We start from the raw sequence: 27,047 nt of genomic DNA, 5'->3' as shown, positions 1-27,047 counted from the left end.
CCAATAAAGGCAACTGCACCATCTCTTCCTCTTTACTTCCAGATCCATCCCCCCCCCCCGCCCCCCACCCAAAAAAAAAGAAAAAAAAAAGAAAAGAAAAGAAAAGCCTCTACCTACAGAGATCTTGGAGGACCATATATATAAACTAGTCCAAGGTGTCATAGAGCTACGGTACTCTTGTAATACTTATGGAACATGGTGTGCTGATCTATGGAAAAAGAGATAAAGGAAGACGAGATACTCTTTGTCTGCCTTGCTCAAAAGGAAGAGTTTCCAATGAGGGCTATGCCTCTTGCTTTATTTTTTCGTTTTTCAAATTTTTGTAATATCTTGACGCGTAGAGTGTTGTGTATAGGACTTGTAGGTCTGCATGGTATATATTTTCAATGGTTAATGCCTGCAATGATGGGAGTAACTAACCTGGAATAAGAAACCTAAAAGCAAAGTCCAAAAAGGCTCACTACCTCGGTAAAGAACAAGAGAGAAGAAACATTTGAAGACCCACATGAGCTGACATTAGAATTCCAAAATGAGAGTACACTCTGCACGAAGATCATTGGAAACCGTGAAACCGTGACAACTGGTTTTTCATATTATTGTTTGCTACCTTTAAGAAAGATCTCCATGTAATAAGAAGCTGGAAGCATGAGGTGGCTCCCGGGCTTCTCCAAAAGAAACAGCAAAACAAAGATGGTGTGAGCCAGGGACCATATCTTTCGTAAGTTCTCTCTCATTGTCATAAGTATTCTTCCTTCCAAACAATAAAATTCTGGATTATCCAATAGTGAGGAATATTTCTTTTTTCTTTCTTTGTATATTGATGTCCCTTGTGTAAATTATTTGTTAGGTACGAGGGCAAACTTATCATTTTTCTGTTTTCTACCCTCACTTTCTTAGGTCCATGTCATTCCATTAGCATACAAGGACAATTCACAGAATGAATAGAAGATTAATTAGAGGCATAAATAGCATAACAAGTCAAGAACATTTCGCTTTTTTGAAAAAAAAAAAAAAAATCCTTTCACATGGTATCTAAGTTTTCTACGGTCAATGATAAACGCACAATCTTCATGCTACAAGTATATTACATGCATGTCAATTAATTAATTTGCCAAAGTTCCATATCTCGTTTGCTGCCTGAGAAAAGAAGTATTTATATAAATGATACGGGAAAAAAACAGATGCTTCTCATGGCACGGATCTAAAACCATTCGGCAAATATAATTTACTTGAATAATCTCCAATCAAGTAACTTATCTAAGCATGCAAAACCAAACTTCCTTACAAGGACAAACTCTACCTCACCCATAAGACACAACAGAAGACTGATGAACATAAATGTCTTAAAGTTTTTAACATGAAGTACTTCGCATAGCATCGTAAATTATACTTGACCATGAACCCTAATGCCAATTTGACTTAAAGATTTACTTAGTCATCCCCCACTCAAGTCAATTATTTAAGCATGAAGGAGTGAATTTTCTTGCAGAATCAACAATCCTCACCCGTAGGATATATTTCTAGTCTGTGGTAGAGCACCACCTCTTATCATCGGATTAATCCTTTCCACAGGAAGAGTAGCTCTTTGTGGAGATGGCCTCTCCAGCTTTGATGATCCCTCATACTTCTTCTCAACCATGCTGTCAGTCGAGAGCACTGGTTTGGTCTCATAGACCTCAGTCATCGTGTCCATGTCGATTCCACTATCCATCATAGATGGTGCAATTTGAAGATGGTCACTCTTAGAAGGTTCTTCTTGTGTGCCCATGCATGCTGCAGCTGATCCCAGTTCTTGCAGACGGAGGTCATCAACCCAAATCAATGGGCTCTTTCCATTAGAACTGTAGGGGTTGGGCCTCTTCTTGCCTAGACAGATGCCTTCAGTTGTTGGAAAGAATCCATCAAGAGGCCTATCCATTTGTTGCTGCATGTCTAGTTGATCTCCACCATATAACTGTAGATCTTGGAGTGAAGGAAAGCTCATTTGTGAGCCCATGTCTTTCATGGCAGCCATATCCATGACTCCTTGGTTTCCAAGAGCTTTGTAACCTCCCGAGGCCATGCCCTCGCCAGAAAGTGTTTGACATGCTTTCTCTAAAATGGTTTGCATATACTTGCCTTGAGCTTCTATCCTCATTTGGAGGTGCTTTTGCACCTATTGATGATCCAAAAAAAATTCATGAAGCACTTAACAGAAAGTAAGTACTAATACGATCAAACAAATGTAAATGGAAAATAATGGGTGCTTTTTAAATTTTATTTTCACCTCTAACTGCTCATGTAATCTCCTCTGAACTTCCATCTGCATCCTAAGTGCTTCAGTGATATGCACGTTCCTGCTACAAAAATTTGCAAGTCGTAGAACAGTCTCAATATCCGAATAATCCCTCGAAGACAAATATAGATGTTTTCTTTAGATAAGTTCTTTCAGTCGGCTTTCTTAAAAATTAATGACATGCTATAGCTTACTCATTCATGGTTCGACTCATAATCCCTGTTGAAGAGGCTGCATTTCTTTGCATCTCTAATGCAGAAGCTGCCATATATGGTTAGAAATAGTTAAAAACAGTAAGTTTATGTTCAACAAGAAACGCAATACAAAGAAAGGAAGATATCAAAGATCCTAAACATATTTATATAAGATTGAAGTTTTATAAAGCAGCCGCGCTAGCTTGTGCTTTTTTTTTAAAAAAAAAAAAAAAAAAGAATTTATGTGGTCAGATCTCTCTCACCATCCTTAACAGAATGATCGTTTAATTCTTTGTGCGGTTGTTTCCCGAGCCTGAATTTCTGCAAAACAAAACAAGCAGGAAGAAACCAAGATTGGATAAAGGGATATGAAAAACGATCAACCCTAGAAGGAGGCAGCTAAACAATATATATAGTAAGGTGAAGGAAATATCACTTTTTTCACATATAGATATACCTGAAGGTGGCTCTTAAGGTGATAGAGAGTTAGACCCTTGACACCCATAACCCTCATGATTGTTTTTGGCGTGGCCTCTACAAAACCAAAGGCAGTACTTGTCATCTATCGATGATTACTAGATTTAGGGAAGGCGTGGGGGAGGAGACGGGGGGGGGGAGGGAGGAAGGGGGGACACAGAGAGAGAGAGAACTCAGAAGAATAATAGGAATAAGACGCAGAGGAGGAAGAGGAGGAGAGACGGAAGAGAAACTAAAGAGAGTGCAAGAAGGAGGAGAAATAGAAGGAAGAGTTAGATAGAGAGCGAGGAGAGGACGTCATACTGTCAGGTCCTCCGAGTTGAGTTACAGCATCAACAAAGCGATCATGGAGCTCAACCGTCCAGCGAAGGCGGGGTTTGGGATCGGTGGTGAGGACAAGGCCAGAGTCCCCTTGGACACACATCGGCCTTTCATGTGAATTCATAGTTGGCTTCTTGGAAGGGAACATTCTTTCTTCTCTCTCTAATTCTCTTTCTCTCCTGCTATAGAATTGGAAGAGATTCAAAAACAAAAGCGTCGCATATATGGAGGAATAGGGTGCGTTTTCTGGAGAGATGGCCTGAGCTTACTCTCTTCTCGTCTCTTCTCTCTCTCACTCTCTCTCTTGGAAAGCCATGGGATGTTATTCTAACCCTGCGATAAAAGCCACCGACTTGAAGGCCTTTGCCAAAAGATGAGAGAGAGAGAGCATATATGTCTTTATAGGCCCATTATTCTTCTAGTCACTTGGAGCTTTTTCAAAATAAGAGAGCCCCATGCAATCATATTGCCCGAGTATGCAGCCCTACCTTCCTCGATTTTGAACTTATTCCAAGTGTACCTATCAATCACTGCCTCTCTCACTCTCTCTCTACCCTCTTTTTTTTTTTTTTTTTTTTGGAAGCCAGCACTTTTGTTCTCCAGTGCTATGATATAAACCAAACTTCCTGTTTGTAACTTTTGCTGAATGGTTAGGAACAAGGTCGCTATTTAGTTCTTTATATATCACCAAAAAAGGAGGTTCCGTGGTGATGGTAGGTTGGACAAATATCTCTATGTTTCACCATGAAGTCAAGTTCTACGCTTCTTATTTTGAGGCATCCATCTTGGTGTTTTCTCTATTCTCACCTCATCGGACATTTTTTTTCCCAAAAAGAAGTGTTGAGCAACTTAAGTTCTACACTTTAAGTAGCTTTTGGTCAAACATGAACTTTAGACAAAATTTGTGCCACATCAACTCCTCATTATTGTGTTCTCTCCAAAGAAAACAATAATTATTGTGCTATATGATTATAAAAAAAAAAAAACTGATTATTGTGACATGCGGAAATGAGCCTATACACATTGTCATGGTGCCTTTTTTAAGATAAAAGACAGTTATGGAGAATGCATATCATTTCTTTATCCCAGAAACCAAAATACTGGATATACTTCCCATGAATCACTAGTACGATTGTTTTCTAAAGTCCTTCATCAAGCTCTCATTTCAAGGTGGGATCAATATTATTCTATAGATGCCATAGGCCACAAAATTTTATATACTGCACCAAAGGACAGTCAAGAGTACAGATTTTATTGGTAATCACTAAAATATTTAGACAACTATATATAGAGTTGCATTGAGCGCCAGTGTTGGTGGTTGGGCATGGAAATATCATTCCATAAAGTCTTTCGGAGCGGAGCCATTGATGGTGGGGTGCTGCGTGGGGACCTATTCTCTTTGGTAGTGTGGAAGATTGTCTCACCCATGCATACGTCACTAAAGCATTTCCATCATCCAAATCACAACAAAAATAAATAAGTCAAAACCCATTTAGTTGACAACGTAGGCCCCGAGGAGGAAAGAAGAGAGGATGAGTAAGAACATTATAAAGCTCTGCTTCTCTCTCCTCTCCTCTCTCTCTCTCTCTCTCTCTCTCTAAGAGCGATGCATGCCATTTACTCTTCCAGAAGGGAATAGATGCTTTCTTCTTTAACAATTAAATGAAGATTCGTCTCAAATCTTTAGAACATTGAAATAGGTTTTATTTACAGCTACATTTTTCTTAGTTTTTCCCTATAATCTAGCTTCTCCATCATAGTTAAATTTTTTGTCATTGTTTCAAATTTTCCTGGTAACATGCATTGTGTTGAAGGTTGATGATGCTTCAAAAAATGCATTGTCAAAACATTGATGATAAAACGATTTATCAGCAACTTGTAATTCTCCATTTTAACTTGTAATATTAAAGTACATAACTTAAGCTGTCTGTATAACCATATATATTTTCAGAAGACTTCCGGATATGTTACTTTGTTTTCTTACTTTTTTTCTCATGCTTTTTCTCCTCTTATTCCAAGTCACACTAGTTTTGAAAATTATCAAGTATCTTACGGTAGTAGTTTGCAATTATTTGTTAACTTATGTTCAATACTCAAATACCAACTATTACTCAACATTCAGTAATTCACGGAATAAGCAGGTTATTCATGGCCTATTCATGAAATACTCATTTAATAATGAATTAAGAAAATTATTTGCGGTTCGAATCCCCTCGTATTTCAAAATTTTCATGCACTACGATAAAGTGTAACAACTACTTTACATTTTTTTTGGATTAGTTTCTGAAGTTTGAACCTTTAAATTTGACTTGAATTTAGTAGCGCTTCCACTGTATGTGCACCAACTTCCCACAGTCCAATCATTCTTGAATACAATAGTCGTGACCATCCTTCCATTTGATCATTGTATACTTTTCTCGATCGAGAATTCTAAGAAAGTGCCTCAATAAAGCCAAGATTCTAAAGGAATAATATTATCATCACTCATTTTTCACATTACTCGCTTTGGAACCCACCATTTCCAACCCCTATCATTGCATGAATATTGGTTCAATATGGAGAGTTTGGTTGTGTCAAGAGGCGCCAGTATATAACGGACCTGACCAACAATACACACAAATCTACCTTGGCTCGAAGCCAACCAACTCAAACGATGACCTGAAAACAAAATTATCAACCAAAACAAAATTCGGTTTCGTTGGTTAGGTTCTCTAGTGCCAAAATTGTTTCATTAACTAATTTCAGTCTGGGCTAGGCTTCAGTGAGCTGAATTGCACTGGATGACACAACATCGAAAATTAGAATTATGATTTGATTGAGGAAATCAATCATAAAAAAAAAATCAAATTAGACAAGCTGCTCAGGCCTCTTCTTAAGTTCTCAACCGAGTAGATCACTAGGTACATACTTATCCAATTTAGACTCGAATTAAGGAACAACCTAGCCTAGATTGCACCCCTGCAAGGACCAAGCCAGTGTTTCAGAATAAGCAGGTGTCAATGGCAAGCTTCTCTCTCTCTCTCTACACTTACGGCTTAACATTGTACTTAGTCCATAGTGGTTCCTGTCAGCATATTCTACTAGGAAATTTCGGTCTCATTAGCTGAAAAAGATTCCTTATAAAATCCACGTGCAAAGGAGCTGTCTCATTTAAATATACTTGGCAAAGTTGGTTTTTAACTTTTAGTTCATTAAACTTCAAATAATATCCACTAGCAATGTTAGCTTAGATTTTAAGCACGCATTCAGAGATGCTCTTTAGAATGATTCCTTGTATAATATATTGGAGCTATTCTTTTTGGGCAAGCTTCATGCAGGCGCCGTAGCTTTATAGGTAACCCTAGAGCTAGGCAAAGAGGACATCTGTACAGCTAATACATATAAAAAACATACACTCGAAAAATAATATCAGAAGCAAATCCTGCATATACTGCTACTTTACCAGATGAAATGGCCATGGTGGTGTGCTTGGCTTTAGCTAAGGAACTTCAACCTATATACTAGTCAAAATGTTATCTGACTAAATACATCCTTTTCTCTTACTTATGTATTTTTTTCATACTCTATGTGATTCTCCAAATTAAATATTTGGCAAATGATTAAATTTTTGAAAATAAATTTATTATTATTAACTTAATTTACTCAGTGATCATGAAATGGCTGTAGCATAGCCACGAAGCAATTAGAAGTTCTTTTCCATAAGTAGTGAACACTTTTAATTTGTTTTGCTTCCTCATAATTGCTTTGTTCAAATATACGCACTGGCATATGGCCAAAATTTACTAAAGCTCTTTGGGCTTGCCTTTGCATGGCCAGGAAGAGATCCAGAGTTATCCCATTTCAGTTTCAGAACCACAGTAGCTTTTTCTACATTTTCACTTTAGTAGTTACCATTTCTCCTTTTTCACTTTCACATTACCTTTCCAATTCTTGTTCTTGCATGCTTTGTCTGGCTAGTTTTGCATCATCGTTATCCTGCTATACTCAATACTCAAAAATATGGTCAGGGATAAAAAAATGCAAGTGAGTCAACCGAACCTAGCCCAACTTGGATCAATTGGTTTCGAGTTTATGATTTAAACCAAAAACTGAGCTTATTAGCTAAGACACAAATCATAAAGACTGTATGATGTCACTCAAACTTATGATCTTTATTGGTTTTGGATACAAGAAGATAATTGTATACCTGTCACCTTAACCACTCCCAAACTTATGATCTTTATTGGTTTTGGATACAAGAAGATAATTGTATACCTGTCACCTTAACCACTCCCAAGTGTACCATACATTGTTCTTAATCTATTAAAAAATCTAAAAGAATGTCTCTCTCTGTGTGTGTGGTCCATCATAGCATTCAGTTACATGGAGAGTGAGGTGTGAACAATCATAATATCTGGTCAATGATCTCTTCACCATAATGGGATTTTTAGTATAAGAATTGTTAAAGATTATCATGAAGCTTTTCTAAAGCACTAGAATGGTAAAAGAATTCATGAAGCGTTAAACATGTTCCCTTTTTTCCTCTTTATATGCTTTTTCCGTTTGAATTGGGTACGGCACCAAACTAAGGTTTGGGGGACCCTTGGGACTTCTAATTGGAAGAAAGATAATGAGGGTTCAAACCTGAAGAAACACTACAAAAGCATGCATGACACGTCAAAGTCATGTGAACCAGTCCAAGCTAATTGCACATTCTTTAAACGAAGAGTTGTGTTTCCTGTTACATGGTAGTAGCCCTACTTTAAACCTCTAGTGTAGTCCAAGATACTTTTGGTAGAGTTTGGGATGGTTTAAATCTCTTTCACGGCCTCTTAGTTCCTCTCAATTATCATAATCCATTGCAGTGGTCTCTAATGATATGCATGAACCAATAACATATAATAAAGGAAACAAGTAGATTCAAATCTGATGAAGTTATTGTGTACGAAGGTTGACCCGAATTAAAAAGCAAGATCTAACTTCTTGTACCACTAAGATTGTTGCGAACACATGCAATAAGTTGACAAATTGATTAGAAAACTAACAAACACATTTATATGTATTAGGGATAATTTTAACTTTCTCTAGTGTAACTTAGTTGCATCCTATGTATAGTAGATGTACTAAAATTCATGGTAGGTGACTTTAAGGCAAGTAATGATCCATGCGATGTACGTTTCAGTTACTTGCCTTGGATAATTCTAGCAATAAATCTAAAGAACAAATCTTCTATGATCAATTATTGACATCATTTCATGCATTGGTAACAAGTTCTGTGTGTCTCGGCAGTTTAGATATTGACCACATGAATGTATGGATTATTACTTTGGATTTCGGACAACATATTTTGACTACGGGACATAATTAAGCTGCTAATACCATATCAATATTAATCTAGCTACTACTTGCATAAAAGCATTTTTGCATTCATTCCTTCATATATACATGCATGCATGCATGAGAGTATATATGCGCGCGCGCACAAACACAATTGCACTGCTTGCAAACTTCCGTGTTGTTCTGTGCGTGAGGTGTATCTAATTGTACGTGTCCAAGTTTTCCCCTCATAGTTTTTCTCATATCATGTAGTTTTTCCTCCCTCTCCCCTGCTTTACATATACTGTAACCACAAAATCAAAGATTCTAGTAGTTCTTTTAGCATTTACTTGATATTTACTTTATAAATTTTATTTTGATTAAAATTTTAGGAAAAAACACATGCATTTTGCATGTGTTGAAATATTCTAGTACACACATATACATGATATACACACAGACAGGGAGATCAGAAGCACATTTATGAAAATATGAGAATAAGCTTAGGGGATTTTGTGAAAATTCATTTCCATTTAGCAAAAAACAAAAACCAGTAGTGGACACTAATCCACACTGTAGCACCCTGAAATTAGTGATTATATGAATAGAGCCAAATTAACTTATAGATGCTAACTTCCTAACATTTTATAAATTGAGGATATTTCTAAACTTTTCAATTTCCATGTACCCTTTAATTAGATTTCTCCACCCATATCCAAATTTGGCCCTCACCACCACCTTACCCAAGTTTTAATCCTTAAATATCTTGCTTCATTAGTTTGTTAATCCATGACCCTTTGCTCACAATAACCCTTATTTTCAAATATAATATTGTTTAATTGCCCTATGCCCAAAATCTTTAGCAGCTATATGTATTTGTATGTGCATTATTAATAGTCTATTAATAAGTTGATGTCAATAAGTTGAGTTGCAAATTGGCCAGGTTGATCCATGACTTGACCTAATCTCAATTTGATTAATTAGACCCGTTCTATATTTGAGACCCATGGGTTGGGTCATGGTCAAAAATTGGGTTGGGTTTGGGTTATGTATTTTTCGAACCATCCTGCCCAAGCTTGTATACGGTCCAAGTCTAAATTGCGTTGTATATGATCTAAGTCAAAATTGCATCAACAAAAGTTGAGCTCGATCACTCGACCTGATGCAGCTCAACCCAAACATCTGAATCATAAAAAATTCCTTCCTCTTCTCCCTGTCTATGTTTCCTCATTCATCGAATGAATCCTCAGTTGAACTTATCACTCTCTATTCATCTCAACAAACCCTTCTCCTCTCACCTGTTTTTACTTAGCTATATTTAAATATTCATTGTTTGTTTTGAATGATTTTTTATTTATAACGTTAAAGTGTATGTATTTTATGAAAAAATGTAGTTCGCATGAATCATTCTTTTAATAAAAATCTCATGTTTTACTTGATTTTGTAGTTTATTTACAAGTTTTAATAATTTTCTATTTGATTATCAAGTAATATATCTTTAGCTATAAAGAAATTGTCAGATGATTGGCTCAACCGCAAACTTGACCCAACTTGGTCTTGAACCCAATTGGATTTGATTATCCAATAGGTTAAGTCCGGGTCCAAAATCCAGACTCAACTAGGAAACTAGCTTAGGCTGGGTTCATGCATGCCTGCTACCACCAGATATTTTGCAACCCCAATACAAAGGTTGCTTTGCTAATGCTAACCTTTTGAAATGCATAGGGAAAAGAAATATTTGAATCTCGGAGCCGTCATCATACTGATCCAAACCTCCTGCCAGATTCACCAATTCAGACCAACCTGTGTGGGCTAATCCAGACTTCACCAAGCCTCTCACCTCACCATAAAACTGTTAGCAGGATTTCAACTAGCTAATTGGTCTGGGAATAGGCTAACACAACAAATCAAGGCAGAATAAATGTCTGGGCTTGACTAAGCCTCAGCCCACCAAGCCCAAAGATTTCCTGTGTTCACATAAGAAGCCTCACGTGGGTTTAAGACATGGCCGCGCTCCAGTTAGACCCCTACATTTACCTTTGCGAATAATATGACCTTTCTCATTGATAACCAAATAAAAAAAACTATTGGTAAAGGATGAAGATTATAGTCTTATAAAGAAGATGTACAGTATTTTAATTCGGCGACTCAAGTATGATGATAATATCATCATTAAATTATCTTGGAACATAAGATGTAGAGCATAATAAGTCGGTTTATATATTAAAACAGGTGTACGAAGTATATAGAAGCATAGAGAATAATAAAACGTTCGTCTTTGCTATATTCTTAGATTTTTCTTAACTTAGATTTAGAGTTTTTAAAATAGTATATAAGTGTGACTGTTTTAAACCTTGGTATCGTTTCTGGCCCATGAACGCCCCTTTAGTGCGAGGGGATTTTAGGATTTGAGGAGAGGGGGGTGGAGGAGGAGGATGGAGGCGCGGTGGCGGTGGAGGGGGTGACGGAGACGCGGGCGCGGATATTCGGCCACATCCTCAACCCGATGGGCAAGTGCTCGCCCCACAAGATCCTCCGCAAGAAGCTCATCGGCGACAAGGTCGCCCAGTGGTACCCCTACGACATCAAGAACGACGACCCCTGCGTCCTCGCCCGCGAAGAGGAGTACGCTTCTTTTACGCCTCTCTTTCTATCTCTCTCTCTCTCCCCCTCCATCATTTGTTGTTATTGTCTATCCTCATGTTTGTTTCTGCCCGCCATATGTTTGCTTTTATGCCCATATGAGAATTCCAGAAGTAGGCCCATTTGGAAGCGGCCGTCGACTGCTAGATTAGGGAAAATAGAAGAATCCATTGGTCTGGAAGTAGTTGGATGATTATTTAGGAAGTTGTGATGATTTTTTGTTTGTTAAGTTGTATCCCAATTCAAATCGGTGATTTGCTTTCTTTTCTGTTTATGCTTGCTATTTGTTCGATTTTATGTCTCTGTGGGGACGTTTTGAAACGAACACCCTTGTTTAAAGAATCGTGTCAAAAGAGTTCAAGGGAAAAGGATAGACGATTAACAACTTGCTTTGCTAGACTATCTTTAAGACTGATCTCTTTGGAAATCCCATCATGAGCCAGTGCTGAAAATTCTTGAAAGAACATGATCACATCATCCATGAAGGATGGTTGTTATTAAAGCTTATGGAGTTTCGAGTCTCAATTTTATGCTTTCTTTTCTAGATGGTAAAGTGAAAATTTAGATTAATTCATGAAGAGAACATAATTACAACTCTGTAAAAAATTGGGAGAAGTCCTTGAGAGTTTCAGATTTTAGAAACTTACGATGAGACACGTATATAGTTGTGATTTTATCTGGTATTATATAGCTGTGATTGTGTCTTAATATGGGGTTGCGCATAGCTCTTAAATGGGAGCAGGACAGGAGATTTTGGACGCGTAGTGGCTGGAGATTTAGTTCAGATTCTAAGATTAAGTTAACAAAAACAAAATCGATTGTGAGTGGAACCCATATTTAGTTGGCATCCATGTGGTAGGTGATCGAGTCTTAGGTGTTGAGATTTACTTGATAAGATCAAGTTGGCCATAACCATATAGTTTAAGGGCTGACATTTACTTGAGAAGATTAGACAGCGATAGCTGCTTCTGAACAGAAATTATTCAATACCTCTTGACCTTGAATGAGCTTAAACAATTGCATTTCTACTTGTTCACAATCCATTTATCCATCTAGCTTCATCTCATTGTTCAAAATCACATAGGCTTAAAAAATATTCGTAGTTCACATGAAACAAATTGATGTTGTGAAAGAAAAAAAGCTAGTACATTTATAATTTAAATTTTGGGACATTTTGACCATGCACTGAAATTTCAGTGAACTCACACATCCTTTTTTCGCCAAAATATCAAGTTGTACTCCATAGCATTTGCAATGGAAAACTTGCAAGTTCCTGAGTAAATTAAGCAACATGGTATATAGTTACATGCTTGTTATGTTGGCCGTTGGTTAGGTTCATATCAGACTGTCCATAAGAATATCCTGACCACTCTTTATGCTTATTTAAAGCACATTACTAAGGAAAACCTTACTATCTCTATATGTGATTGTTGAAATTTATGTGACTAATGAGCTTGTAACTTTGTCATGCTGCCTGTATGCTGGGCTATAACCCTGGAGTGGCACCCCTCCTTCATATGGGGGTTGTAGATTAGAATCTAGAGAATGGCTGACCCAAGTGTCAATGGGTTATTTTTGCATCATTTTTAAAGAAATGATCAGTATCTCCCTGTCATAATTTGAAAAAGAAAAAAAAACTTTGGTATGCTGGCTGGGTACTTTTGTCAAGGAGGGCTGATAAGCATGTTGATAAGATAACAACTAAACTGTAGTAGGAAGATGAACCAATGTAATGAAATATGAATAAAACCCTTGGGCTTCTCTGATTGTATAATAAAATCTGATTTGTTATGTGGCAGACTTTCTAAGTATTTCATTTGGTTCTTTTTTCCTAAAATGTTTGTTTCTCAGAAAATTCAGAGAACTTGTCATTGGATACAATTTCCTAAAAGCACTATCATCCTGAAGGTGGCATTTGGTAAGGGGTGTTGACCCCAAGATCAACAGTGATATGGATGGAGGTGAGAAGATCATCGTATTTGATTACACTCTAGTGATCCTAAACCCCAGGCGCCCCCTTGGCCCCTCCCTCCGCCCCCCCCCCCCCCCCCCCCCAAAATCACCTGAGGGCAGTGATGTTGAGCTGGAATTTGGGGGTAAAAATGCCCCTGGGTCCATCACAGAAAATGGGTATCAAGGGTGGTTTTGATGATGCATGGTTGGTTATCTTAAATTTTCATGGCATATCAAATAGGTTGATCATAGATACCTAGAGATCTTTAACCATTGGAACATAGCATATCAAATGCAGTGATCTTAGGTCACCAGGAATCATATTATGTTGGGACAAGGATCACCAACGATCTAAGATCAGTATAGTGACCCCATTTGAGTCACCAAATGCCTCCAAAGTGTTTAATGCAATTGAAATTGCATTCCGAAGGAATTTAGTTAACATCATTTGCTTTAGATATGACTTGGGCTTTTTTTCCTCCCCCTCCAATGACAGGTGGTTGGCTAAACTTGAAATGTTGAAGCATCATGGAAAGGGTCCACCAAAGAAGGTTCAAGGAAAGTGTGCTGTGAAGCGCAATAAATGATTGCACCATCCTTTACTTTTTTTTCAAAAAAAAAAGAAAAAAAGACATGAATCCTCCCATTCAAACATTGAAGGTCTATATTAGGTTTTCGTTCGAGATTGCTGATCGCAAGGATCAATTCTCAACATAATTACCCCTTTTTGTCTCAGCTGGTGTAGTGAAACCTTCATGTCACTTTGTACTTTGAGATGACATTGGCATTGAATTGCAATCAAACCTTCTCATGCTTTGTGGTGTTTGATCATGAAATCTGTGGGGAGGATGATGTATTCCAGACTGTTGTCAATTTGGAGTTAATTTTAAGATAGTGATCAGGTGAAGATGAATAAGATAAAAGATATTTTGATATAATTCACTGCTAGACTCTCCATCAATCTAAATTTTAGCAGCATAAATCTTAAAATTTAGCTTCTCTCATGAGTCTTCTGTGTGGAAGTTAAATTGCATTAGGTTGTTAGCATCCTGCTGAGCGTATGGTTGATTGTGAATAGGTCCACACACCTAGACCCAGGTGACCAAGCAAATTGTTAAGAGAGATATACGGTCGGCTTCTTTAGTAATGGATTCTTGAATTTTGTCCAAGTTCACATCTATGTTACCAAGCAAACTTATCCAAGAGATTATCCTTTAAAACATTGTCTATCCAAATAAGTTGGTTAAATGGTCCAATGCCCACCCACCAAATGTATGGCTACTGTAGTACTGGTCAAAAATTATAGATGTCATGCCAATTCACGAAGAAAATTACTACATTAATCATTCTTATACAACAGCAATACTCCTGTTTACCATGAAAGCTAGTCACAGGTGCTACAGCCGTCTTCTGTTACATAAAAGAATGAGGAAACGGAAGAAGAAAACACGTGTTACAGAAAAGAATGAGAAGGAATCGGTAGAAGAAAAAAAAAGAAGATTGTATTTTCTAAAACATGCAAAAGATATTCTGAAACCACAGGGAAATTATCTCGAAGCTTGCAACTAATCTCATGAGGATTTACTGGCATTTTTGTAAGTTGAAGGTTCCAGCAGGTTTCTGTTGACTTATTATTCACATCCCCATTTATTTTTTTCAATAATAATCTTTTGAAAGAAATGCATGAAACTTGTACTACATTGCGGATTACTTTATCAAGAAAGAGAGCTTAATTTCTTTTAGTAACCATAAACATATCCATTCAAGGTTTTCATCTAGGCCAAGATCTTGATTTGTATTAATATCCGTTGCCAATCGATTCCATGCAAGCAAAATGTTGACCTTATCAGTCAATATAAGCCGATGTTTAGTTGGTAAAATATTAAAATATCAATGGATATTTTTTGAAAGGTGGATTCATGTGGAGATGTCATAGAATGAGAATACAAGGAAGAGAGGTGGTGGTATAGTGGTGGCAGTGGAAACAAAAAGAGAAAACGTTGAAGTAACTATAGTTAGGGTCCAACTTATTAATTTAAAAATTTGATTTGATCAGTCAAAAAAAAACTCTCAAATCTATCTAGGCTGATATAAACTGATACACCAATCCATCTCGATATCATGCGTCCACTAGATATTGATATTTAAAAACCTTGCATCCATCCTTCCATCCTTTTCCAACTATTTGAGATCTATTTAGGACTATCTCTAAGATTATTTCAAATCTCTCTATATTCTTTGTAACCTCTATTTTTGTTATTTCAAATCTTCCATTCTTTTTTTTTATAAGTTTCAACACAAATTAAAATCCCTCTTGGAACCTTATCAAATCTTCTTCATTGTATATATTCATACTATCTCAATTAATTTTTCATTAATTTATCTTAATTTGTGCAACTCTTATAGTCCCCTCTGATATATTCATTTCTCAATTTGTCCTTTCTGATTATGGCATTTGCCAAAAGTTAATATTAGCTGTTAATATCGTTAAAATAGACCACGAGGACATTCTTGCAATAACAGCAAAGGGAGTTTCTTTTTTATCCAAAAGAAACTATTATTTCTTTTTATGCTGATCGAACAACTTTGTATTATGCTTATTTAATGTTGCATCCCAAACCCAACATCTCGATCGGATATAAATAGCCACACACTTCTTAATGCAAGATCTTAAAATTCGTTATAATTTCAAAATTTCATGAATACGATGGATCTAAATTCATAACAAATATTTTATCTTAACAAATGACAAACCTTATATGGTTTACAAAATTCAATCTTCCAATTGATATTGATGGTACTCTATTTAATCGATCCTTTCAAATTGTGATTCCAACTTTATTCAGATACAAACATCCTATAATTCTGAAAAAGAAAAAAAAAAAAGTACAGTCCGATAGGAATCCCCACTTATTCATACCAAGATAATAATATGATTGAAAATAATATATGAACAGCATCAAAAGAAAACATAAACTATAAAGTCTCATGTCAAGTATCCAATATAACTCAATATCGATATATACAAAAAAAAATACATCATATACCATCGAATATCTATCTTTTAAAAGTGATATATTGTACATATATAATTAAATAAAGCCTCTTTTACTTAATTATGGTTCTATATCTTATCATCTATATCTCATTAGTTTGATTTGGATCAACCAATAATTGTCTTTAGAATTTTGGATTAATAATGGTCACGTTTTAGCCCATGACTGGCAAATTATACACTACGTTTCAGCCCATGGTAGTAGTCCATAATAACAGCATTTTTTAGCCTAGATAGCTCAGGGTGGCAAAATATGATCCGATCCGTCAATCCGATCCACGTTCGATCCGTCATTAGCAGGTTTAGATTTGGATTAAACAGATTTGGATCTTAAACAGGTCGATTTGTTTAACTCATTTATTAAACTGGTCGGGTCTTGGTTTAAAGTTTTCAACCTGCCCAACCTGTTTAACTCGTTTAAAGTTTTTATTTAATTGGGCATGTGGTCCCGTGGGATTTTGGTCCATTCCTGCGGTGATCCATGCAGGCCTGTGACGTGGAGTGCGTGCGTTTATTTTCCCCAAATTCGTCCACTCATGCGTTTATTTTCCTACATTTATTTCCTCGCTCTGATGGACTTCAACAACCTCGCCGCCCTCGAAACCCTCTCCCAGTGGTTCCTTTAGTCCCTCTCCCCCAACCCCGAACCTCGATGCCGCATGAAATCTTTCCTCTCTGCTACCGTCGCCTCATCCAGCTTCGCCCTCACTGTCTTCAACCTCGTCGCCACCAACCCCATCAATGAGCAGATTCACCTCACTATCGCCGTCCACTTCAAGAACCATCTTCGCTCCCATCGATCGCCCTTCTCCTCTGATGACCTTCCCACTCCCTTCGTCGCCTCACCCACTTGGCCACTCCCTCCGCCTCACCCAGATCCGTTCACCTATGCCACTCCTACAAAGCGAAGTAGCGAACCCCTCCTTTCGCTGCCTCGCATGTGCTCCGGCTTCGGAAGGACGGGCCCGTCGGAGAAGATCTTGCCATTCTCCTCCTCCTCGCCGTACGTCTTCTCGTTGGAGTCCAACATCTTGAAGGTAGAGGGCGTCGTGATGTAGCCCTGCTATGGATCTCTGTGGAAGCCGTAGCCCACAGGGATGTCATCCTCGATGGCTCCGCCATCAAAGTCTCCGACATCATTGAAGCTGACCGAAAGCACGAGGGTGGAGGCCGGAGAGACGATCAGGTGGAGATGCGCTGAGGGCAAAGGCGGAGACGGTCGGCCACAGAGAGTCAAAGATAGAACAGGTATTTTTTTTTTTTATAAACGGATCATTAAATGGGTTAAATTTTATTTTTTTAAAAGGGCTTATAAACGGATTGTAAACAGATCGAGTTGGATAACCTGTTTATTAAGTGGGTTGGGTTCGAATTTTAAAATTTGATCTGTTTAAATAAACAAGTCGGATCCGAATTCAGAGTTTTTTGATCCGACCCATATCTGATCTGATCCGTTTATATTCAATCCGACTTAATTGCCACCCCTAATGGTAGTAAACCAGAATAATCATATTTCAACCTGTGGTGGTAAATCAGAATAACTACATTTCAGCCAGTGGTAGCAACCGAATATATTCGTGCTTCAACTCGCGGTAGCAAATTCAAATACCATGTATCTGTCCATGATGGGACTATTCTCAGTACCATATATCTGTCTATGACGAACTATTCTTGGTACCATATATGTGCTCATGGTGGGCTACTCTCACTGTCATGTTTCTGCTTATGGCTGGCTTTTCTCAGTGTCACGTTTCTGCCTGTAACAAGACTATTCTCAATTGAACGTGGCTAGTTCAAACATTTCTTTCTTGATTATCAATTTATTAAAGCTTCATTATGCTAAGAAATACTATATCACAACCCAAACCATCCGAAAAGCCATCAACAAAAACATATAAAAAGTAAAAATAGTCATATCGATAATCGTATATCCATCAAAATCGATCATGAGATATCAAAACCATGTAATACAAAAATAAACATGCATATAAATATTCGTATACAAGAATTTTTATCTCTGTCGGTGATTGACTCAAATATAGTAATCAATGAACTCCTCGATCTACGAACTCGAAATCAAAGTATTCCGCTTGACATCTTCTTGTGCAAACAATTGCATCTTTACATAATTATGGTCAAACATAAAAATCATGTGCGATAAGGATGAGAAAATTATGGAAAGATATCCAGACATCATAAGTCTAGGACCCTTATTAGGGTCAATCAATTTATCTTAATTATCTAGATATCTAGACCCTCCACTGATCTATAAGACTCCTAGAGAGAGAAATTCATGAAGAGAGAAAAGGAATCTAGAGAGTGAAAATTATAGAGAGAAAGTAGAGAAAAAATCTATAAAGAAAAAAAATAGAGAGAGAAAGATAGAGAGAGGAGAGAGAGAAGGGAGAAAAAATTATTTCTTTTTTCTTTTCTTTCTTTTTCTTTTTTTTTCTTTTTCTTTCCTATCTTTCTTTCTTCTCATTTTCTTTTCACTGATAGTAACCCCCAACAACTCTAGCAAAGTGGCTCCGGCCCTCGACGACCCAAGCAAGGCCATATTCAGCGATGGTGTCTGATCCAACCGAAGAAAAATAAATAAATAAAAAAGGAAAAGTCTAGTCCCCTAAGAAATCCTATGGCCAGTGGCTAAATCCGGTTGTTAAAAGCTTCGTGGTGTTCAGAAAAATAAAGAAGAAGAAGAATAGGAGATCTTTACCTCAACTCCAATAAGGTTGCAATTGAAAAAATCCAAAGACTCTCCACGGAAAATCAAAGAAAAACTCAAGAATTTCTCACTAGTGATGGACGGAATTTTGGTGCATAATGGCTAGAAGGAGAAGGAACTTTTTATAGACCATAAATCTTAAGATTTGGCTGCTCTAGCTCCAGGATCCTTTCTCCTAATCGGAAAGGAAAGATTCCCATGCCTAATGTGAAGCGAAAATTTAGTGCAGGGGCAAAATGGTAATTTTAAAACTTTTTCAAAATTACTATTTTACAGTGGAATTATTAATTAATCTCATTAATTAATACTAATTAACCCTACACTAGGATCTAAATATGATACAACAGCATGCATTTAAATTTGAAATTCAAATTTGAATCAGTAAACGTTTTACAGTACTGTGTTCAGAACACATCACCTTTTGCGGGTAGTCGATCACCGCAATCTGATCACCGTCGGGGGGCTCTGATCGTCACGTCGCAGCCACATAAATGTCTGACCTCTGCGGATCGTCCACACGAAGCTCCCGTCTGATCAGCTCCTCACGAATGCTAGTTCGTGATTTCACCCTTTTGATGGCAGATGTTGATCGAACTCCTTCGATCGATGTGTGCCGACTTCTCGGATGCTCCGGATCGTCTGCACAGTTGCTTGAGAGGCTGATGGATCTCTTCCTGAAATTTGGTGGACTCACGACACTCGTGGCACACCAATCTCACTTCCCGAACCCTAGGTAGAAACCCTAGGGTACACACCAAAAATCCTGCGCCCAATTTTCTCTCTTTTCTTTCTTTTTCTCTCGGAAGGTTTTGGACCTTCACCTTGCGCAGAAGCCTTCCTCACGCCCCAAAGTTTCTCTCCTAAATTTTTTACGCACGTCCCACCTTTCTCCTCTTTTTAAAACAACGTCGAACGTGTCTTATCCGCGTGAGAGGATAAAGACAAGAGGTTACACATTTGAATTCAAATCAAATTTGAATTCAAACGAAAACCAACTTATCCCTATCCTTTTGGGCGTGAGAAGAGAAGGGGCGTGGCTCTTTGTGCGTGAAAAATGTTTCACGAGAAACCTTTTCTCATGTAAGTAATGTAGCGCACAAAATGGATAAGGATGAAAGGGCTAGTGATAAGTTATCCATTCAAATTCAAACATGCTTTGAATTTGAATGGCTAACTAATTATTTTATCCATCCATATGGCGCACAAATGAGGGCGTGGGGAAGGGTTTCGCGTGAGAAAAACTTTACGAGAAGTTTCTTCTCGTGAATTCAAATGGGTGCAAGGAAGTTGGGTGTCGCAGGAAATTTAAAACAAGGTGGTTTGATTCAAATTGAGCCAACCTAGTTTAAAATAGGTTAAGCACAATTAGACCAGATTAAACCCAACATAATTAGGCTTAATTAGGCTCAATAAAATCCTAATCAAATCAGGAATTAATTAAACCTAACCCCTGATCAAATCAGGGACTAAACCACCTTAGCGATTAGGTCAACATTTAACCTAATCGGGTCAATCCAAACTGAATCCAATTCAATTGGACTTGATCCAAAAATAATTACTCAATCAAATTGAGTTAATTAGTGATTAAATCACTAATTAAACCTCTCATAAATATTGAGTCCAAATCCGATGGGCAATCAGGCATCAGAGACCATCGATATGAAACCCTGATCAAAGAGTTCAAATTTCAAATTCAAAATTTGAAATTCAAAATTTTGACCCCGGTACCCAAAATGTGTGGAACTCATGATTAGAGAATCCTAATTCTCAATCATAGAGTCCCAGATAGATAAGACTCATAATCAGCCATCAGATCAGAAAGGAACCTCTAATGTGTGTGACCCCGCAGGTTCGAACCTAAGCCGGTAGCACAGGAACCAATTTCTGTACTAATCGAAGTGACCATCTAGCAATGGTACCCGACGACCGGATAGGTCGAATAATCGCAATCGCAACATTCAGAACCTACGTGAATATGGTTACCGTATAATTCATCCCTGTTGACCCCTGTGTTTAGGACGACTCAGGGTTAAACTGTCAACCCTGATGATATCATCCGAATCGTGCTCAACTCAATTAGTCCTGTGACTCCTCACTAGGACTACCCTGGCCAAGGTTTTGCTAAATTGAAACACGACTGTACACAGCTCCTAAACTGGAGTGGTCAATCCCATCTTGACACACGCACCGACAAGTCAAGTACTTGACTACACCCAGCAACCTTCCGTCACTGAATTAGAAATTCAGGTAGTCCAGTGCCTAAGTGCAGTGAGTTGCTTGCAAGTCACCGTGGCGGTCTCAAGTCGGAGGGACATTTATACCCATATCCCATCGGAGCAAATCTTGACAGCAGAAATAGCTCCGGAGTTGGTCACGTTCAGTGCAGATGTACCATTACATCTCACCTGTATGCCATACCAGTGTCTCCACACTCTTTGGTTATGAGGACAACCAACCCATATGGCACACAACGACCTATGCTCGATAAACGTTGTCGTCTTTGGTAACAACGTATCATTTGGTTGCGAACATATTTAAGGACTAAGCGACAAATCCTCCTTTGTCGAGTCTAAATAGTCCTAAGGACTTCACCACAACACAGGAGTTCATTAGAAGATGAAACATTTGTGATGAAAAAATATCAAAATAATTTTTATTTATTTATAATTCATGTACTAATACAAAAAGGAGCACAACCGTCAACAGGCTGACGATTGGATTTGGGACACTATTCCCAACATAATGCACACAGAACGTGAGATTTTATTTTATTTTTTTGCTCCTTTTTCATGCTTTGAAAGTCGTGCAGAGAAGTGTTTAGGCATAAGATTTTTTTTCCCCCTTTTTCTGAGCAGGTTATTACATTTAATGTCCGCGGAAACTACTATTTTCTTTTTTAATTCTCAAGTCCTCAGTCTTCTGTCTGATCAGGTTTTATACAGTAATATCTTTCATAGCTTAAAACTCATGGGTAGGGAACCTGCACCAGGAATCTCATGCCAGCACCTTCCTCAGCTGCCATATGCTTCATTAAATTGTTTTGACCCGGTAAAAGAAAATGAAAATTGAAATGATTGTCCTTTTCTAAAAAAAGTTCCATCGTCTGAAAAGCAGGTTTTTCTTCCCTTTTGTTTTGAACAGAGTAAAACGGATTTTTTTACCGATTTAATATTAATTTTAAAAAAAATTATCAAAATAATATTTTTTCAATATTATTTATCAAAATATTATTTAAAATAAAATTATTTCATGATAAAATAATTTTTTATGCTGATCCATCATTCTTATTGAAGAACGGATGGCATGAATCATCCTATCGTAAAACAGCTCTATAAATCACTCTATGACGGAGAGAAGGAAGACGACGGGGATCGAGATTCAATAAGGAAAAAAGAAAAAAAAGATGAGTTCGAAAGAGAGGAGAGGGAATCATTCTATCATAAGACGACTCTATAAATCATCCTGTCATAGTGCGACCATTGAGCTGACATTCCTTCCCTTCTTACTCTTGCTTCTTCGTAACCATGTGGCAAATAAAACCATCCTATAATAGGATGACTTTATGATAGACAGCATTTTCATAAATAATTTATATAAAATATTATTTTTATAAATATTTTTAAAATTAATATTATTTTTGTAAAAAAATGGAATAAAACATATGAACAAGAGATTAGGCTAGAAAGGGAATACGAAGATTTCCCACAAATGTGGTTTCAATCAATTCTTTAGGTAGTTGGTTTGGAATCAAACAGGAATCATCTTTGAAACAAAACAATACTGTCTTTAGGTTTTCTGTTTACAACACTTTTTTTTTATTATTATTATTAAAACCCTCCCCAAGAATGAAGCCGGATTGTGTTTATCAACACAAAGCTCCCAGGGAAAAATAAAATTAGTTCTTTACGTATTGAGAGGCTTTTTTTTTTTTTTTTTTTTTTTGCCTTGTCCTTCAAGTGATGCAAATAGAAATGTGAGGAGTTGTTTTGGCACATTGATTTAAGCAGAAGCGAAGACAATACGACAAGTAATGAGATGTAATTCTATTGTTCATATCATCATCCACTGGATTCATGGCAGCCTACCTGCATGATATGGTCTACGTTGGCACCAGCATAGTTTCTCCCCACCAGCCGCTGTTTGCCAATTATGCGCATGTGCCTAACCATATCTTCTCATTTCATCCTTAAAATAAAGTATATTTAAAAATAAAATTCACCATCTCGATACCAAATCCCATACCAATAAAATCCTATTTAATATCAGTACATAGTTCGATACGACACAATAAATATTCCGAGACGGCATATCGATACGAGACCGATATGATATGATATACTCTCTACTAGATAGTATGGGATGGTACAGTATTCCTTATTTAGAAAGTATGAAATGCAAAGTCTAATAACCAAAGGCTGGTACTTCATTAGGATTGCTGGTGCTTTTCAATTTGGACATAAACTGGTACCGCAGATGCTCATATTTTAGGTTCTACAAAGATTACCATCTACATAGTATTTATACAAAAAATATTTTCTTGAAAATAGATGGAAAAGGAAAACAAGTAGGTTGATCTACAAGTTACTCATTATTAAATAAACTAACCGTTTGAACCCAGAGCGTGCCACCATCTGGTAACCTACCAGTGGGCAGCTCTCACTAGGTTTACAAAGTGATAATCTTTACTCCTTATCCGACTGAACTATGATTAACACTTACCATCATAACTAGTAGTTGGCATCATTAGCTCCAGTTGAGTGGTTTTCTGCTATCAGTTTGTATTAAGCCTCTTTCATGTTCCCCAAACAGACATATTTAAGCTACAATCACAGAGAACAGGACATGTCAACACTTTATCTCTCTTTCTTTTATTTTTTGGAGGAAAACTTGACAAGAAATAATTAGGGAAAAATATTATTATCCACTTACTTCCAAATACTCATCTATCCCATATTTTGAACCTTCTCGTCCAAGACCAGACTGCTTATATCCTCCAAATGGTGCCACCTACAAAATGGAACAAATGGTATTTAATAATTATTGTCATCTACTGAAAACAAACTGCCATGTTGTGAAATTTTCACCTCAGTAGATATCAGTCCTTCATTAACACCAACAAGTCCATATTCAAGAGCTTCAGTTACACGCCAAGAACGAGGTATGCTTGTTGTGAAAACATAAGCAGCAAGCCCTGCGACGTTATGCATGAAAATATCATATCATGCAATATAAGAAATAATACAATATAAAACACCAATATGAAGTTGGCTACAAGATTCCATTAAACATCTATATGCCTACCTGAGGCTTAAGTACTACCATAGGCTCAAAGCAAGCATACTTCAGCCAAACACCATTGTCCAATATCAACCAGTACTAGTAGAGCATATTGGGGTTCTGCATTTTTTTATGTTTGGCTTACAGTATTCAAAAAACAAAATGAAAGGGGAATAAAAGGCTCTCTAGATGTTGTTATAGATTCTATCTTTGTTGTGATTATATCTATTTATTTTCTGCAACATTGAAAACTTTTCCACAATACATTTGTTTGAATACAATTAAATACACAAACAAGATGTTGATTATAATTTTTCACAATCTATCAGATGCAGTATCGTACACAACTGATTTGTACTCTTGTGAGGTGAAAGGCAGCATATGCTTTACCAGACTGAAAAATATGTTATATGGAGTTGGATGGCATGCAATTGCAGCAAATTCAGTGTTAATGTTCGTCTTATCGTTTTTATGATGAAGAGAATATGCAAACTTTTTAGACATGAAGAACAATAATGCTTTTCATGTATTCTTTACATTACACCAAGGCTTGCTGGTTGGCTATCTTCTCCATACTTTTCCAAGGAGGCAGTCAGCAGCCTTTGTAGTCTCAGCTACACTACACTCTTACATACAACATAAATCATGTTGGATTGAAACAACTCGCAGGTGAATAGCGGATGGATGAGCTGGTTGAATTCATGTCTCATTGACCAAGGTATGAGAACAAATCCTTGTTGCGACAAATACTGAAGACCCTAGGGTGGTTTTGTGGCAAATGTTGAAGGTCATCATTGGGAGTTGGTTTGGTAAGTGGTCTCTTGCCCTGGACCAGTTGGGAGAAGTCTGAGGGATGGGTTACCCCTTGTGTAGTCACACTAAGCCTACAGGAAGACATATACAACTAGCAGCATAAGTTCCAGGCAACAGTACAGTAACCTTAAGTCATTCCAATGTAGATCCAGTACTATATTTTTACTAAGCATGGTTCTCAATCCATGGAATAGTACATGCTTAAAAGTGATTCTTTTATACTTCTGTAGTAAACTCTTCTTGGAAGTTGAAGCTCAAGTGTTTCAGAAAGGATGAACTAAATAAGCCTTCTGTCACCATTTCAAACAATTTATTACAGCTTATCAATATCCAAAAAAGTCTTACATTCCTGACAAGTTCACACCAAATGATATGTTAAAAAGAATTGGAGAAACAGTTGAAAAATCAAGCCTACTACATTAGAGCTCTTAACTCGTAATAATCTTTCCTAGAGCTCTTAAAACTGGAACTATCTAAACATATGTTGCAGTTAGCCATTAAAGAATGCAATATACTGGTATTCCCTTTAAAGCAAGAGATACATTGATGAAAGCCATGTTGATTAAAAAATTAGAAAGCAAATAAAGAGTCACTAACTATGCTATCTTAACTATGATTCCTATTATCATACTAGCCTGACTCTGTTATCTTTTCTGACATATTAAATCATTTTGAGGATTTACATATTTTGTCTCACCTTAAAAATCATCATATAGTGGCAAGATTATGGTCATATTTAAAGTTCGAGAAGTAAAATTTAATGAATTCCAAGCAACAAAGTATAAAGTAGGTCAAGCTAATACTTTGCGAACCAAAATCAATTTCCTGAAATAGAGAAGTTTGTGCACTGAAGTCTGGTAAGAACCTGCATTTGTGTCATTAGCCATACGAATAGCATCTTCTTCAGTTTTAAAACGCAGGAGTGGTGCAACTGGACCGAATACCTCTTCCCTGTAACCATATTAATTGTTGGTTGATAAAAAGGAAATCACAGAACAAAATCGAAAAGGCTTATAGAAAAACCTTCTGAAGGATCACAGAAATCAGATAACTGTATGGTACTTATGAAATGTTAGCATTTTATGAAACTTCTGAAGGATCACAGAAATCAGATAGCTGTAGGATACTTATGAAATGTCAGCATTGGTACTATAAGATTCATGAGGATGAATACAAGAAATAATCATATAACCACAATGAAAGGTTAAATTTCTCAAAGGATACTATGCTGTCAGTGCAAATGTTTCCAAATCAAAATTAAAACCATTCACAGACTAGAGTAACAATAACCAACATCACAAAGTAAAATAGTAGCCAAGGCATGTCATCATGAATGTTATAAAAGCTTTTGGAGTTTCACCTAGATATGAGCATTTCATCATTAACATTTCCAAGTACAGTAGGCTCATAAAATGTCATGCCCAGACTGTGTCTCTTTCCCCCAAGTATAACGTTTGCTCCCTGTTAAAAGATAATAAATAGGGATTTCATGATTATGTAGAATCATAATCAAATGCACATTTATGCTACTAGGAGTCAGAGAACTCAAAGTGAAGGAAACCCATCGTCATGCCTCAGATGACATAATTATTTCACATCCAGATTATTTGAAAAAAATGAAAAATGCAATAAATAAAACATCACATTATGTCCTACTACAAAAGGCAGGCAGATGCCTTCTCTGACAAACATTCTTTCCCAATACAAGAGTTTTGATACATATGTACCAGTGACTACACTATGATGTGATGCGAGAACCAATTCTCTGCCAATATCCTCAAGAGCCAGTATCCATTAACATCACTGTAGCATCCGTATACATTTAGTAGCTATTTGTTGAGCTGCTGATGGACTGACCTCACAGAATGATAGAATAAATTACTCACCATTACCTGTTTATGGGGACTATGTAGTCTCCTAAGTCCTAACCCTGATATTATATCAGGATGCTGGGATAGGCATAGCATTTGCTACAAAACTGATCTGCTAGCTAGAGACAGCATAATGCAAATATACAGT

At 37.0% G+C, this 27,047-nt stretch overlaps 3 protein-coding genes across 4 annotated transcripts in view; 1 reads left to right on the top strand and 2 right to left on the bottom strand.

The window, feature by feature from the left end:
- Nucleotides 1-1,198: 1,198 nt before the first annotated feature.
- On the bottom strand, nt 1,199-3,604 carry LOC105039717 (myb family transcription factor IPN2). Of its 2 annotated transcripts, none has more exons than XM_010915982.4 (6): nt 3,250-3,604; nt 2,927-3,003; nt 2,733-2,790; nt 2,470-2,536; nt 2,267-2,336; nt 1,199-2,155 (listed from the first exon to the last, which is right to left on the bottom strand). In XM_010915982.4, the coding sequence occupies exons 1-6, from the start codon at nt 3,413-3,415 to the stop codon at nt 1,502-1,504; spliced, it is 1,092 nt and encodes a 363-aa protein (XP_010914284.1). In that variant the 5' UTR covers nt 3,416-3,604; the 3' UTR covers nt 1,199-1,501. The 2 variants fall into 2 exon arrangements, with proteins under 2 accessions (XP_010914284.1, XP_010914281.1); XM_010915979.4 differs by having other exon boundaries at nt 2,267-2,339; nt 3,250-3,603.
- Nucleotides 3,605-7,629: 4,025 nt separating this feature from the next.
- On the top strand, nt 7,630-13,969 carry LOC109505231 (uncharacterized). Its single transcript, XM_019847640.2, has 3 exons — nt 7,630-7,641; nt 10,952-11,187; nt 13,655-13,969. The coding sequence occupies exons 1-3, from the start codon at nt 7,630-7,632 to the stop codon at nt 13,743-13,745; spliced, it is 339 nt and encodes a 112-aa protein (XP_019703199.2). The 3' UTR covers nt 13,746-13,969.
- Nucleotides 13,970-23,340: 9,371 nt separating this feature from the next.
- Nucleotides 23,341-27,047, bottom strand: part of LOC105039716 (succinate-semialdehyde dehydrogenase, mitochondrial) — a 36,342-nt gene continuing 32,635 nt past the window's right edge. The window contains exons 16-20 of the mRNA XM_010915977.4: nt 26,389-26,489; nt 25,894-25,979; nt 24,023-24,129; nt 23,868-23,945; nt 23,341-23,758 (exon numbers count right to left, since the gene is read on the bottom strand). Coding sequence (XP_010914279.1) covers nt 23,720-23,758; nt 23,868-23,945; nt 24,023-24,129; nt 25,894-25,979; nt 26,389-26,489 — 411 coding nt within the window. The 3' untranslated portion in view covers nt 23,341-23,719. The remainder of the gene's footprint in view (nt 23,759-23,867; nt 23,946-24,022; nt 24,130-25,893; nt 25,980-26,388; nt 26,490-27,047) is intronic.

The sequence above is a fragment of the Elaeis guineensis genome, chromosome 1 (assembly GCF_000442705.2).
Source record: "Elaeis guineensis isolate ETL-2024a chromosome 1, EG11, whole genome shotgun sequence".
Taxonomy (NCBI): Eukaryota; Viridiplantae; Streptophyta; class Magnoliopsida; order Arecales; family Arecaceae; genus Elaeis; species Elaeis guineensis.
The sequence above is the reverse complement of the archived record's forward strand: the minus strand, read 5'-3'. Positions and strand labels throughout refer to the sequence as shown.